Here is a 14,001-nt window from a genome sequence, read left to right on the forward strand (position 1 = left end):
GTTTCAAATGTGAAAAATACATTTGCGAATTAAAGAAATTAGATCATTGGAAGCACGGCTGTGTCTTGTTGAACTCTTCAAGGGACATGATGACTCAGAAAGATCCGCTGGCGGTGAATGCGAATCATAGGCACACCTCAAAGGCACGAAGAAATGATTTTATGTGAACACTGAGCACTTCTGTTAAACATCAATTGTGCAAATGCTGTTCCAGCAACCCAGGAGCCAGAAGATAATTGGATTCCTTTAATTTATGTCACTTTTCTGCACCTTCATGCACGCTAGTATCCGCACGATGGATTGCATTTGAAATTATTTTCAAGTAATGCTGGCTAATGCTCACCTAACATGTCCTCAAAATATAATTTCTTTCATTTAGGAAAGTGATGTCACAGACATTTACATTAGCATAATTAAAATCAATTACTATTGGATTAGCTGGGACTTTGCAGCTAACACCTGACATCTGATACTAATAACAGAATTACATGATAACAAAACATTCAGCTGAAGAAGTCCTCCTCTCTGGATTAGAGAAGTAGGATAGACCTCGGTGCTTGATCATATACTAAACTACATTCTCTTACAATATATGAAATAAATACTAATGCAAATATCAGTTTTTGGCTCAAAAGAGAAAAAGGTGAACAAACTGGATTTGAAATATATGCCTAAATAGAGAGGTTAAGCTGATAAACTAATCTAAATGCAAACATACATTGTAAAATAATTATATCTAAAAACTAATTAAGATACCACATGAATATTTTCAGTTTCTTTGGATTTAATATTTTTAGTTATGTGCTAAAAAAACATAGTTTTATTCTGTAAACCACAGATATATCATCCAAATTCAAATAAAACTTGTAATTCATAAGCTGCAAAAAAAGAGAAAAATGTCTTATTTTTAATCACAGCTAATGAAACCATGTTATTCTGACTATCTGTCATTTTCCAAGATAAAAAAAAAGTGTTATATATGTCAAATGAAAAAAAAATGAAATCATAATCACACTGTATGTTAAGGTAAAATAAACCATTAACTAAGACTTTTAACTCAATAAACTATTAAGTTGTTGCTTATTAATATTTAGTAAGGTGGTAGTTGGGTTTAGGTGCTGGATAGGATTAGGGGTGTAGAATAAGATCGAATTTTGAAGATAATAACAAACAGCCAACATCATAATAATAGATAATAAGCCAGTAATTAACAGTGGGAAACAGTACTTAAAATAAAGTGTCACTGAAATGTGGAAGAACCTAAAATATTATCAGAGCCTAGAATAAAACAAATATAACATTTTACTCAAGCCAATACCTTACAGTAAATCCTTTTAAGTTGTCTCACATAGAAAGTGGGTCTCAAGTATGATGAGTAAGTGTATATTTATTAATATATAGGGTAGAGATGAAAAGTATAGGGACTGTTTTCTACTAGGAGAAAGCTTAGATTGGATTGAGAACTCAAATGGAGAGCTCTTGCATTTACCATTAGCCATAGAATATTTAAGCAGCTTAAAGGCCAGCTGTAGTGTACTAAAGCTATCTATGGAGGTGGAGATCCAAATGCAGCTTTATCAGGAGATTATAGTTAAAATTGGTTGGGTTGAATACTAGAATACACAATATCCAAGGCAAGGCAAAAAGGGTAATCTGTAAAAGTTTAGGGCAGGCAGCAAACAATCACAACATGCAGCTAACAGTCCGAAATGCAAAAATAGGCAAAAAAAAAAAAAAACTACATGGCTATAATGACACTACAAGGTTATAATAGTTTTGGATTTTTCATTAGTTTCAGTTTTTATTTCCTTTTGACTTTTTGTTTTCAAATTCAGTTAGTTTTAATTAGTTTTAGAGGTAGATTTACTAGTTTTTATTTGTTTCTATATTTTGAAATGACTTAGTTTTAGTTTAGTTTTTATTAGTTTTGGTATTAGTTTTATATATGCATATATATATATATATATATATATATATATATATATATATATATATATATATATATATATATATATATATATATATTTTTTTTTTTTTTTTTTTTTTATTTATTTATTTATTTATTTTTTTAATGAGGATACTTGTTTGGAGGGCGAAGCAGTGGCTCAGTAGGTAGTGCTGTCGCCTCATAGCAAAAAGGTCGCTGGGTCGCTTGTCCGAGCCTCAGCTCAGTTGGCGTTTCTGTGTGGAGTTTGCATTCGCATGGGTTTCCTCCGGGTGCTCCGGCTTCCCCCACAGTTCCAAGACATGCTGTACAGGTGAATTGGGTAGGCTAAATTGTCTGTAGTGTATGAGTGTGTGTGTGAATGTGTGTGTGTACGTTTTCCAGAGATGGATTGCGGCTGGAAGGGCATCCGCTGCGTAAAAACTTGCTGGATAAGTTGGCGATTCATTCGGCTGTGGCGACCCCGGATTAATAAAGGGACTAAGCCGACAAGAAAATAAATGAATGATACTTGTTTGGTGCAGGATTCAAAATCAACTGGATAAATATTGTATCATAAAAACTCAGTACATTTTTGAAACCTGTATTCAGAGGACACATGAACACTGTCATCTACCACTACCATCTACCATCCTCAAATTCAAATACAACAGCGCACAAGATAGCAGCCCTGAGAACAATATGAGTGCAAGGCTGCTCTGAGGTTAGGCACACAGTAGGGATGGGAAGTGCAGATATTTAACGCGGATGTTCAGAGTCAACATTATGAAGTCAGCAATAGTAATTTCAGTCAGTTAAAACATCACCATGATCTGCAAAATGTCTTACAGTAAAGTTTTGCAACCCAACAGAATCTTGATTCACTTATTTAAATTCCATTAGGATTTACTGTTATGATATAAACTTACGCATTTCACCAGATCCTCTCATTTAAGCGCTCGGTTCACTCGCGCTGCAGTTGGTCAAATTTAGTTCCGTTACACAGCACGCTGTACTGTTTGTGTTTGGTTGACTGAATCATGCATGTGCAATATTATTGGTTCATCGCTTCTCAATATAACCTCACTGTTCTAATAACTGAATAAGAGTATATATTGGATTATTTAGAGTTAGAGGGGGAATTAGGCTTGTTAATAAGTAAGTAGTTTGTGAATAAGTGCTTACTGGAGACGCGAATCGTTTCAAATGATACAGTTCGATTTGGTGAACTAGTTCAACCGGTTCACTTAGAAGATCCACTTAAAAAGTTTCGTTTGTGATCGCGATACAGAAATAAAACTCATTATTGGGCACAGATGTGTTAAAGTAATAGTTTAAAGTCTGTATTTAATGCTGTCACCGTGCTTCTGTCATGTCCACTCATTGTTTTTGTCGTGGGAGCAACAGCGAGGATGACTGGAGGAGAACTGGCTCTATCTGGCCAATTGCAGCAGGAGACTCTGAGGTGTGACAGGGTCAAACACAAACACCTGCAGCGCGGATTATTTTTACTTCAAAAGGCTCACAGTAAGATTATTTATTAAATACATTCTCAAATACGAAAACGAAAGGTTTTTGCTATAATTTTAGTTAGTTTCAGTTGTGTATGTACACAATACAGTTTCAGTTAGTTCTAGTTTTTTTTTAAAAAAAGGTTTTTATTTTAATTCAGTTAACGTCAATTTTTTTACATTTTAGTTTTCGTTCGTTTTTGTTAACTATAATAACCTTCCTACATGGAACCACTTGGAATTGTCAGCAGGTGCACAATAACAAATAAAACTTTGCAAACTGTAAGCTTGAAAGTGAAACTTAAATTGTCTAGATAATGACAAACAGATGCAACAGTAATCAGAGAAACACTCCGGATGCTAAACAGGTGGAATGATAATCAGTACAAAGGTTTTTGGGAAATGAAGCCTGGGATAATGACAGAGACACAGGATGGAGTGCCCTTTAGTGAGGTTTATGGGCACTCCAGCCATTAACCATAACGCCATCAGCATTAATAAACTAGGATCTTATTACTTCCTACTTTTTCTTTGCAGGATTTTTCTTCTATCCTGCAAAAAAAACAATTTGGCTGATTTGATTGGATGAACCTCTCATCAGTACAATCCTGGCCTTTACATAACCTCAACACTGCCTTGGTTTGAAGAAAATTAGTTTGTAATTGTCATTTGCACCTTATTTTGGATTCAAGCAATTTAGAGGCCTCTAGCAAATTATCATTAGAGACTATTCATTAATATTCAGTTCAAAGCTGAGTTACGTTGCAGTTATAAGTTATTTGTGGAGGACAAAATTTTGTGTGCTAAATCCATCTGGCCTGCATTCTTTTTTTTTCTTTTTTTTAGTAAAGATGGGTGGAATGATCTTAAAATATCAATATACTGCATTAAAACTTTTTATGTCTCATTAAAGGCATTTCCTAAGTAGATTTTTTAAAAGAAATTCATTCATTCATTCATTTTCTTTCTGGCTTAGTCCCTTTATTAATTAGGGGTCGCTGCAGTGGAATGAACCACCAACCTCTCCAGCATGTGTTTTACAGCGGATGCCCTTCCAGCTGCAACTTATCATTGGAAAACACTCATACACTCTCATTCACACACATACACTACAGACAATTTAGCTTACTCAGTTGACCTAGCGCATGTCTTTGAACAGTGGGGGAAACCGGAGCACTTGAAGGAAACCCACGCCAAAATGTGGAGAACATGCAAACTCCATACAGAAATGCCAACTGACCCAGCAGGGGCTTGAACCAGTGACCTTCTTGCTGTAAGGCAACAGCACGACCAACTGTGCCACCACGCCGTTTCTTTAAAAGCAATTAATTGCATACATTATTATCTATATTATTATCTTTTTTACTCATCTGAACATGAAAAGCCAATCATTGCAATGACAAAGCCGGACGTGGCCTTCTTTAAATGGATCACATATGTATGCTGCATTTCATAACCTGTGTCATTAAAATTATTTGTAATAACTAAATAACTATCAAATTAGTATAATTACTCAGTTGGAATAATCCACTTAATACAAGTGTTGCTACAAGTGCAATTTAGTTTGACTAACATAGCAATTTGTCATCATGAACCTGGTATGGTTATTATAATTTGATTGTAATGACCAAATAATAACCACATTATTATAATTACTCAGTTGGAAAAATCCACTTAATACAAGTGTTGATACAAGTACAGTCTAGTTTGACTAACAGAAAATTAGTCATTTGTCATCATGAAACTTTACTTTTAAATTTGATGCATAAAATCTTTAAATCTAGCTGTACAGATTTATTGGCCATAGCTAGGCTCACATGGAATCTGTGTGCGCAGAAATTTGCAGATTTTTAGCCAATCAAGTCTATTGATTTGCTTGTGTAAGTGTAAATTTATATTGTGTGTATTTGTGTAAATGTATATTTATTCAGTTTGTTTAATTGATTTCAGTAATATTATTGACTAATATGCAAATGTTCATATCATTTATTTACAATACAGCTTGTAAAGTAATATTTTAGTAGATATATTATATAAAAGACTTGCTTTGTTTACCAAATAAGTGGAACTAACTGGATTTGCATTGTAAACATTAAAGTTAAAAACATTATTTTTCATTTCATAAATTAAGCTTAAATCCACAGATTTTTAACAAAATTCTGCACAGCAATAACAAAAAATTTCTGCAGATTCTGTCTGGAGCTAGCCATATAATAATAATCTATTCAGCAGTTCAAATGCACACAAGAGGACCAATCAGAACCCTTTTAGAATCTAAGATAAAGGATTTTAAGACCACATTTAAATACATGTAAATACCATTAATGCTCTAATCCTAAATATGTAAATAATTTATTTTCACATAAGAATATGAACAAAAAGTTACAGCACTTATCTATGGAGATGATCTAGATCTTTTAAATGAAGAACTCATGAACATCTCACCCTTTTGAAAAAGGTCTGTCAACATGATGATTGAGAGGCATTTTATGACATTAAATGAGATGAAATTGTATCTTTTATGTTAGTTGCATAGTGGTTAGCACTGTCGCCTTACAGCAAGAAGGTCACTGATTTCTTTTCCTGTTCCCCTCAAAGAATCTGCCAGTTTTTGGTGCAATCCCAGATTGTGTTATACCTTTACCTTTTGGCACTAAAGATTCTTTAGAGTCTTTTATTTTTGACAACACAAATCTTTTTGTTGACCAAACTCTTCTCAGTTTCAAGCCAAACAAAGATATTCGCTTGGTTAATAAAAGTTCTCGGACTTCTTTACCTGCTTGCATATGTTTTTTGAATATTATATTTGATGACATAGATTGGAAACAGTTGTGGCTTCTTTGGAAAAAAAAAATTATCTAACGAAGCTGTTGAAGTCTCAATCAAAATCATTCATAATTGCTACCAAATTAATACCTAGCTAAATAACTAGCTAAATTTAATAACTATATTTCCCCTGAATGCTCATTTTGTACTCAATATGATGAAACACTAAACCATTTATTTTGGGAGTGAACTTACTGTAACGTATTTTGAGTTGACTTTTCCAATTTCATTTTAAAAATCTTTATTTTTTTTAATAATTTAAACTTGCTTAATTTGCTGGAATTTTATTTATGTAACCTTTGTCTCCTTGTTCATATTGTATCTTTGTAATATTCTTTCTTGCATAATAAAAAAGAAGTTCACTGATTCGAGTTTGAGCTGAGTCAGTTGGTATTTCTGTGTGGAGTTTGCATATTCTCCCTATGTTGGCATGGGTTTCCTCCGGGTCCTCCAGTTTCCGCCACAGTCTAAAGACATGTGATACATAAATAGTGTATGTGTGTGAATGTAAGTGTTTACTTAAGTAAAGTGTTTACGAGTGCTCGTATACAACTGGAGCGGCATCCGCTGTGTTAAAGACTGCTGAATAGGTTGGCAGTTCATTTCACTGTAGCGAACCCAAATAAATAAAGAGACTAAGCCAAAAGAACATGAATGAATGACTGTTAGTTGTTGCATAATGTAAATAATGTAAATAATTAAAATATATTAAATATGAATATAGGGCGACGCAGTGGTGCAGAAGGTAGTGCTGTCGCTCACAGCAAGAAGGTCGCTGGTCCCTCGGCTGGGTCAGTTGGCACTTCTGTGTGGAGTTTGCATGTTCTCCCTACGTTCATGTGGGTTTCCTCCAGGTGCTCCGGTTTCCCCCACAGTTCAAAGACATGTGGTACAGGTGAATTGGGTACACTAAATTGGCTGTATTATGGGTGTGAATGAGTGTGTATAGATGTTTTCCAGAGATGGGTTGCAGCTGGAAGGGCATGCGCTGCGTAAAAACATATGTTGAGAAAAAATTGGTGGTTCATTCCGCTGTGGCGACCCCAGATTTATAAAGGGACTAAGCCGAAAAGAAAATGAATGAATAAATAAATGTAACTTTAAGCAAGCGTTGACCCTTTTCCTGCACTGTATAAGGTCTTATTTTTTTTATTATTTTACAATACTGAACCTTAAATGTCATATAGGCAACAATTTAAATGGATCCTAATAGCAAGAGTAAACATCAGCCATACTGCTCTAAGGAGAAATAACCCACCACATTCAAACCTAAAATGTATACTCGCATAATGAACAAATTATTTAGCAGCCTTTTATGCTTAACTTGAACAAGAAAACCTGATTTGTAATAAAATATGATACTTTGATAGTGTACATTTAGAATACATTTATTAAATGCATGCTTATTTGTATATGGCTCTTAACAATAAATATCATTTAAGCAGCTTTACAAAGTGTGCTCATTATTACTTCATTATTTAGGCTCTGTGAGCTCAAAATTTCAAAAATACATAATGATATTTAAATAATGATAATAATATCTCTATAATATAAATAGTAACACAGCTCAATATTTCATTCTAAATGGGAGAAAAAGTCCAAGCGTTCAGCTGTTGCCATGGTTACCTCTGACAAACCATTTTTCTGTGTATCTCCTAGTCAAAACATGCGCTTCCATTAAGTTTTGTCTATATACTTTCGATGTTTCTGAACATTTAAACCCCAGTTAAAATACTACACTGAGAACATACTTTTAGGACCACCAATCTTTAGTTTTGACCTCCTTTCGTGGAGTTAAAGCCTAATTAGTGAAGTCAGACTTCCCTTTTTGCATTCGGTAAATATAAAATCAAGCCATAAATTCAGCTGGAGAGATGAGGATGAGCGATTGTAAATTCATACATCTCTTCGACGATGAGAAAGTGACGAGCTGGAACCACCGGACTGCCGAAAAGCCTCTAGTCATGTGCATATATACGTGACGTCATTTTGTTGAATAAAATGCGACGCTCGATACAATTTCACGAGGGTAATGCAAGAACTGCGGGGATAGATTTATCATAGAGTCTCGTAAACAAAAGAGACTACTATACTTGTGGCAGCAGCGGCGGGAGCAACATTAGACTGTCTCGGTTGATCGGTTGGGACTCGTTGAGTGTTTTGAAGCGGACAGGTATCGATATCTGTGAGCGGGATTGATAAACAGCGCGCGCGTGCAGAACTTGGGCGAATATCACCCGAACGGCACTTGCCATGATGGAAAACACTGGCAACATTTCGGACCTTCTGTACGCGCTTTCCAACCCAATGGTGTCGAATAGCAGCATATTCTGCCGAAACTTCAGCAACAGCTCCGGTCTCGTGAACATGAACAGCTCCGTATGTGACAGGACGCCAGAGCTGGACAAAAGCTCAACTCCAGTGATTGTGGCCATCATCATCACTGCCTTATACTCTATAGTGTGTGTGATGGGACTGGTGGGAAACGTCCTCGTCATGTATGTTATTATAAGGTAAGAGAAGACATGTAGGGGAATGTATTACGATGCATAAGATATTAGAGTTGTTTTGCTTCCTTTAAATAGACATTTTAGGTGATAGTTTTTCTTTATGCAATATGATAGTTGTTGCTTTTTAAAAGGGACCTGTTGAAAGAGGTGCTGATTGTTTTCTGGTAATAGAAGTCGGCATTGCAGAAACTCCCTGTTTTGCAGTCATTCAATCACTAAAGACGGCCTGTTAATAATAGAATAAAATAATGTTTTACTGTTGTAGTTTATTTATGCTTATGCTTGCTTTTCATTTATAAAATAATATTAACGATTTACAGCTCAGAAATGTGTCTCTTCTCCACTGAGTGTGTGTACGCGTTTCCGATGTTCCTGTCAGCGTATTGGAGAAAAACATTGCATTGTTTCGTTCACATTGATTTCACACTTCATCTGATGTGGTGTAACACCCCAGCCGGCATTTCAACGGTGATTCAACGTTGAATCAACGTCAGGTCTATGGTTGGATCAACGTTGAATTACCTTTCGATTTTGCAAATTGGATCAACGTTTATATAGTGACGTTGTTTCACCGTCGGACCACCACCGGTGATTCACCGTTGAAATCACAACGTTGTTTCACTCTTACCTTCTTCATGGGTGAATTGTGGTCGTTTTGTAGACGTTGAATGAAGGTTGAATTACCTTTCGATTTTGCAAATTGGATCAACGTTGATACCGTGACGTTGTTTCACCGTCATACATTTCAACTTAAGTTAAATAGAAACTACATACAACGCAAAGTCCATAAATATAGCAAACAAATTTTTACTAATAAAAAATACACGACACAAATACACAACTTAGTCTGTGTATCAATTTATTTAATACACACCTCATTATTTCAATTATTCTAAATATACAGCAACATTTACAGCATACATAGTTCATTAAAACCATGCAGGTTACTATACATGCTGTACACTCAAATACAGAAAAAAGGCATACAATTAAAGTCACTTTTTAATTAGGTTTCATGAATTAAAGTTAATGTTTACTAACATGAACAAAGAACAAATACTTGTACAGCATTTATTAATCATTTAATTAATTGAAATATGTCCCAATGCTATTAAAATCAAAATGTGTGCTTGTTAACATAATGCACTGAGCTGACATGAACTGTACTTTCTTTATATGAAAGATGCTTCATTGCTCTTTGTTCATGTTAGTAAATACATTAACACTTACTAATACAACCTTATTGTAAAGTGTTACTGTCTTCAGAAAGACAGATACTAACTAAATTAAACTAAGTAACTAAACTACGCTTCAATTCTGTTTACAAAGTTTACAAAATACCCATTTTTAAAGTGGCTGCAGTAAAAAAATAAAATAAAAAACATCACTCACAACTAAGAATCACAAGTGAAATACATTACATCTGTTTGAGGTTTTATAGGTTGAGAGAAACACTTGAGGTAAAAGATGGCACTGGGGACAAAGAATCAAGTGTAAAACACTAAAACATCTATATCAGTCTAGCACTTAAATACATATTTATTTCTCAAACACCAGGTGAGTTTCCTACAAAATCAATAATGAGGTTTGCTATTCCAATTCATTGTGAATGAATGGCTTCACATTCACAATAGTGAAAACTCATGCTATAATCTAATCCTGACATTACTCCTTCACTTGGCAGGTCTGCATGCTAAATATTTAGTGGTTTTTTTTTTTTTTTTTATAAAGTACATCTATTGTGTTTAGCATTACTGCAGCAAAACTGAGCACCTGTGACAGTGGAACATAGACAAATATTTCAGTAAATCATCAAGAAAATGTGTAGAATATATGGTTTGACTCTCTCTCACAAACACAAGAGTAATAGCAATTTGTTATTCCATTATTATTAGTATCATAAAAATTGCATGTTCACATGGGTCTTATAATAATGGCTCACATTTGTGAATGTAGGACCACTATTTCACTATTACATGTCACATTAAGTGTTCATATAGGTTCTGTAATTAATTACTTGTGTCATCCCAGAGACCTGTTAATCTTCAGAACACAAACTAAAATATTTTTGATTAAATGCTCCTCATCCTCTACAGACAGCAATGGTCCCAAGATGGTCATTGTCAAGATAAGGCACAAAACACATTGTCAAAACGTTCCATGTGACTTCAGTGATTTCCACTGTGAACATACCAAGCTCCAACAACACTTTAGTGAGGCAAAACAAAACAGTAAATACAAATGTGTTTGCGTATATCTCTCCCGCATCAGATCAGCATGTGTGTTTACTACGAGCAGTAAGCACACACCATGACCTGTTGTGGCAAAGGCAAACAAGTTATTTTTACAGTACTTACTGTGATTTAACCTTTATGACAAATGTACTGGACCTGTTACACATATCACTATCTTTTATGAACACAAATTTTACTGTAACGGATGCTATTGTTTTGCTCCAGTTATACCTTTAGAGAACACCGTACTAGTCAGACATCCATACAAAAGCAGAGAGTTTGGTCTTGTGTAGCAGAACTGCAATAGATGTCTGTCTGTCTAGGCTGACACTGGTTTAGGCCATCAGTATGTCCTTGATGCCCTCAAATGGAGCTTCCAGAAAACCTGCAATAAATGAAATATGAGGTTACAACTAAGTTGGTATCAGCTATTATACAAAGTGAAATTCAAATATTTATTTTTTATTGAATCCAAATTTGTCCTATAATATCGCCACACTCAATAATTTTGACTCATCCATCTGAATATTCCTAACTAAGAGAAGTGAAGAATTAGGTGTGATGTCGTCAGGAAGCCCTTCGCCACTACTGGTGCCAACATTTCCAGAATTCAAATTTCAGATTCTCGAAAAAATTGCTTTTTTTTTTTTAACCAAGGCTGCAGTAAAGAATCATGAAACATTCAACACATCTAATAATTACAAGTTGTTGTAAACCATTACATGTACTGTAAAAGCTGTTTAAAGCTTTTTAGACATGGTTGAGAAAAACTCTAGAAGGAGTAGCACTTCTGCAAAAGTCTGCATGTAGGACAGAGAAGTAAAGGGATAGTTCAAAATTTGTATTCTGTCGTCATTTACTGACCACATTGAACACAAAAGAAGATATTTTGAAGAAAGCTGCAAATCTATTTAACCATTGACTTCTATAGTATTTTTTTCTACTATGGAGGTCAATGTTTACAGGTTTTTAGTTTTTTTTTTTTTTCAGAATAGCCTCTTTTGTGTTCAACAAAATAAACACATAATGGTTTTAAACCATTTGGGGAGTAAAATGTGAGTAAATTTTCATTCTTGGGTGAACTATCCCTTTCAGTTGGAAAACACCAGAATTCTTAAGTAGACCCTTTTCGCAAGACAGATGATGCATTTCATTTGTCATCTTAATCCTCAAGTTTTTAATATTTAGATTTATTTAAATAGCATGTTTATTTATTTGTTTTAATGACATTTAATAAAAACAACTTCTCAATGACATCACATGTACTGGACCTGCTACACATGTATCACTAATTTTTTTAATACAAATTTCACTGTAACAGGTGCTGTTGTTTTGTTCCAGTAATACCTTTAGAGAACACAGTAGTAGTCAAGACATCCATACAAAAGCCTTGGCATGGAGTAGCAGAACTGCAGTCTGTCCGGGTAGGCTATCTGCGTGTTCTTGATGCCCCTCAACTGGACCTTCCAGAAAACTCAGAAAGTTAAAACCCATTACACCTTTTATCTGCTACTATACAAAGTGTAATTTAAGCATTAATTTCTCACTAAATACATATTTGTTCCCCAACACTGTCACATAGTATAACATCACAACATGATTTCACAATAATAATATCAATATAACAATATAATATCACAACATAGCCTAACAATCAATAAACAAACATATTAGAAAGAGAATATCACCATGCTTTTGGTTAACCAAAGCACTAAGAAGATTTAACAGATAGCTTAGTTAAAGGTAAAGTAAACTTACATGGACAAAGCCTTTTCCATTCAATGCTGTGCAAGTTAGTGCGTCTCTGGAGTAAGTTAACGTTACATGTCTAAAAGCAAAAACAACAACAACAGTGAAACGACAGCAGTTCACTTTGTAATAATAACACTAATAATACAGCGTATAAAATGGATATTGTTTTATAACGTTGCTCAGTAACTTTAAACTGCGTTTGGAGTGTATCGCTTTGAATTTGCCATAAAAACGCTCATTAGACTAACGTTAAACATGTGACATTACCTCGAGGTTAGCTGCGTCACAGGAGCGCAAACAAGACTAAAAACAAACTGGAAAGTTTTAAATGCTTCAAAATTCGAAACACTACACCAAGTCACATTTAAGATGTGTGTAAAACAAAATCGGGGGGTAAATAAAACATTAAAGCATCTAAAAACACGCTTACCTCTGAATTCTGCTGCACTGCAGGTCAGGTGTTCGTAATTAAGTGAAGTGAAGCGCTGCGCGTGGCCTCCGATACCATGGTAACCAAACATGTTGAATATTGGGTGAAGCCATGACGTTAATTCAACATACAGACCATGATAAAAAAAATGTCAACGTTGATTTGTACAAGGATTTCTGTAACTTTTTTCAACCATTTATCATTCAACATTGTTTCAACATTAAAGCAACAACTGACGTATTTTCAACCACATTTCAACGTTGAAGCCTTGTCATATGCAGGCTGTTTTTCAACCGTTCAACATTAAACGTTCTATCAACATTATTTCAACGTTCAAAACACATCTGACCTTATTTCAACCATATTTCAACGTTGAAGGTCGGTCGTGTGCCGGCTGGGACCGCATATTTTGCTAATCAGAAGTGCCGCTAAATAGAGATGCACTTATTTTTTGAAGAAAAAGAACGACAGTTCAATGAACTGGGCGGGTGCTTTGCATGAATAATCGATACTGAAATGCAGCACAAAGTGAATGGCTCATAATCAGAGATGGGCACAAAAATGAATTAGAATAGCCTACTTAAAAAAAAAAAAAAAGACTAGAGATGGCCTATACAGACAGAGGGACAGACAGATCGAGATAGATACTGTAAGCAAATTAGATGAAGTTATCTGCGATGTAAAAAGATGCATTGTTTTAGAAAAGTTGTGGTTGCCTGGATGCTTTTGTAAAAACAAAATAGATGTAAAACCATTGATTACCTGGAGGCCTACATGTACAAGAGTGGGGTGAAAACCCAATACACACACAAAC

At 34.7% G+C, this 14,001-nt stretch overlaps 1 protein-coding gene and 1 long non-coding RNA gene across 3 annotated transcripts in view; one reads left to right on the forward strand and one right to left on the reverse strand.

The window, feature by feature from the left end:
• Window positions 1-8,400: 8,400 nt before the first annotated feature.
• Window positions 8,401-14,001, forward strand: part of oprm1 (opioid receptor, mu 1) — a 45,988-nt gene continuing 40,387 nt past the window's right edge. Inside the window, 1 exon segment of the mRNA NM_131707.2 lies at window positions 8,401-8,774. Within this exon segment, the coding sequence (NP_571782.2) occupies window positions 8,515-8,774 (260 nt within the window). The 5' untranslated portion in view covers window positions 8,401-8,514.
• LOC147841061 (uncharacterized) lies at window positions 9,614-13,254 on the reverse strand. 2 transcript variants are annotated; one of them, XR_015505948.1, is made up of 4 exons: window positions 13,188-13,254; window positions 12,764-12,833; window positions 12,353-12,468; window positions 9,614-11,390 (listed from the first exon to the last, which is right to left on the reverse strand). It is a non-coding gene; the product is annotated as an uncharacterized LOC147841061 (long non-coding RNA). The 2 variants fall into 2 exon arrangements; XR_015505949.1 differs by having other exon boundaries at window positions 13,025-13,254.

This window comes from Danio rerio, chromosome 13 (genome assembly GCF_052040795.2).
Source record: "Danio rerio strain M-AB ecotype USA chromosome 13, GRCz13ab, whole genome shotgun sequence".
Taxonomy (NCBI): Eukaryota; Metazoa; Chordata; class Actinopteri; order Cypriniformes; family Danionidae; genus Danio; species Danio rerio.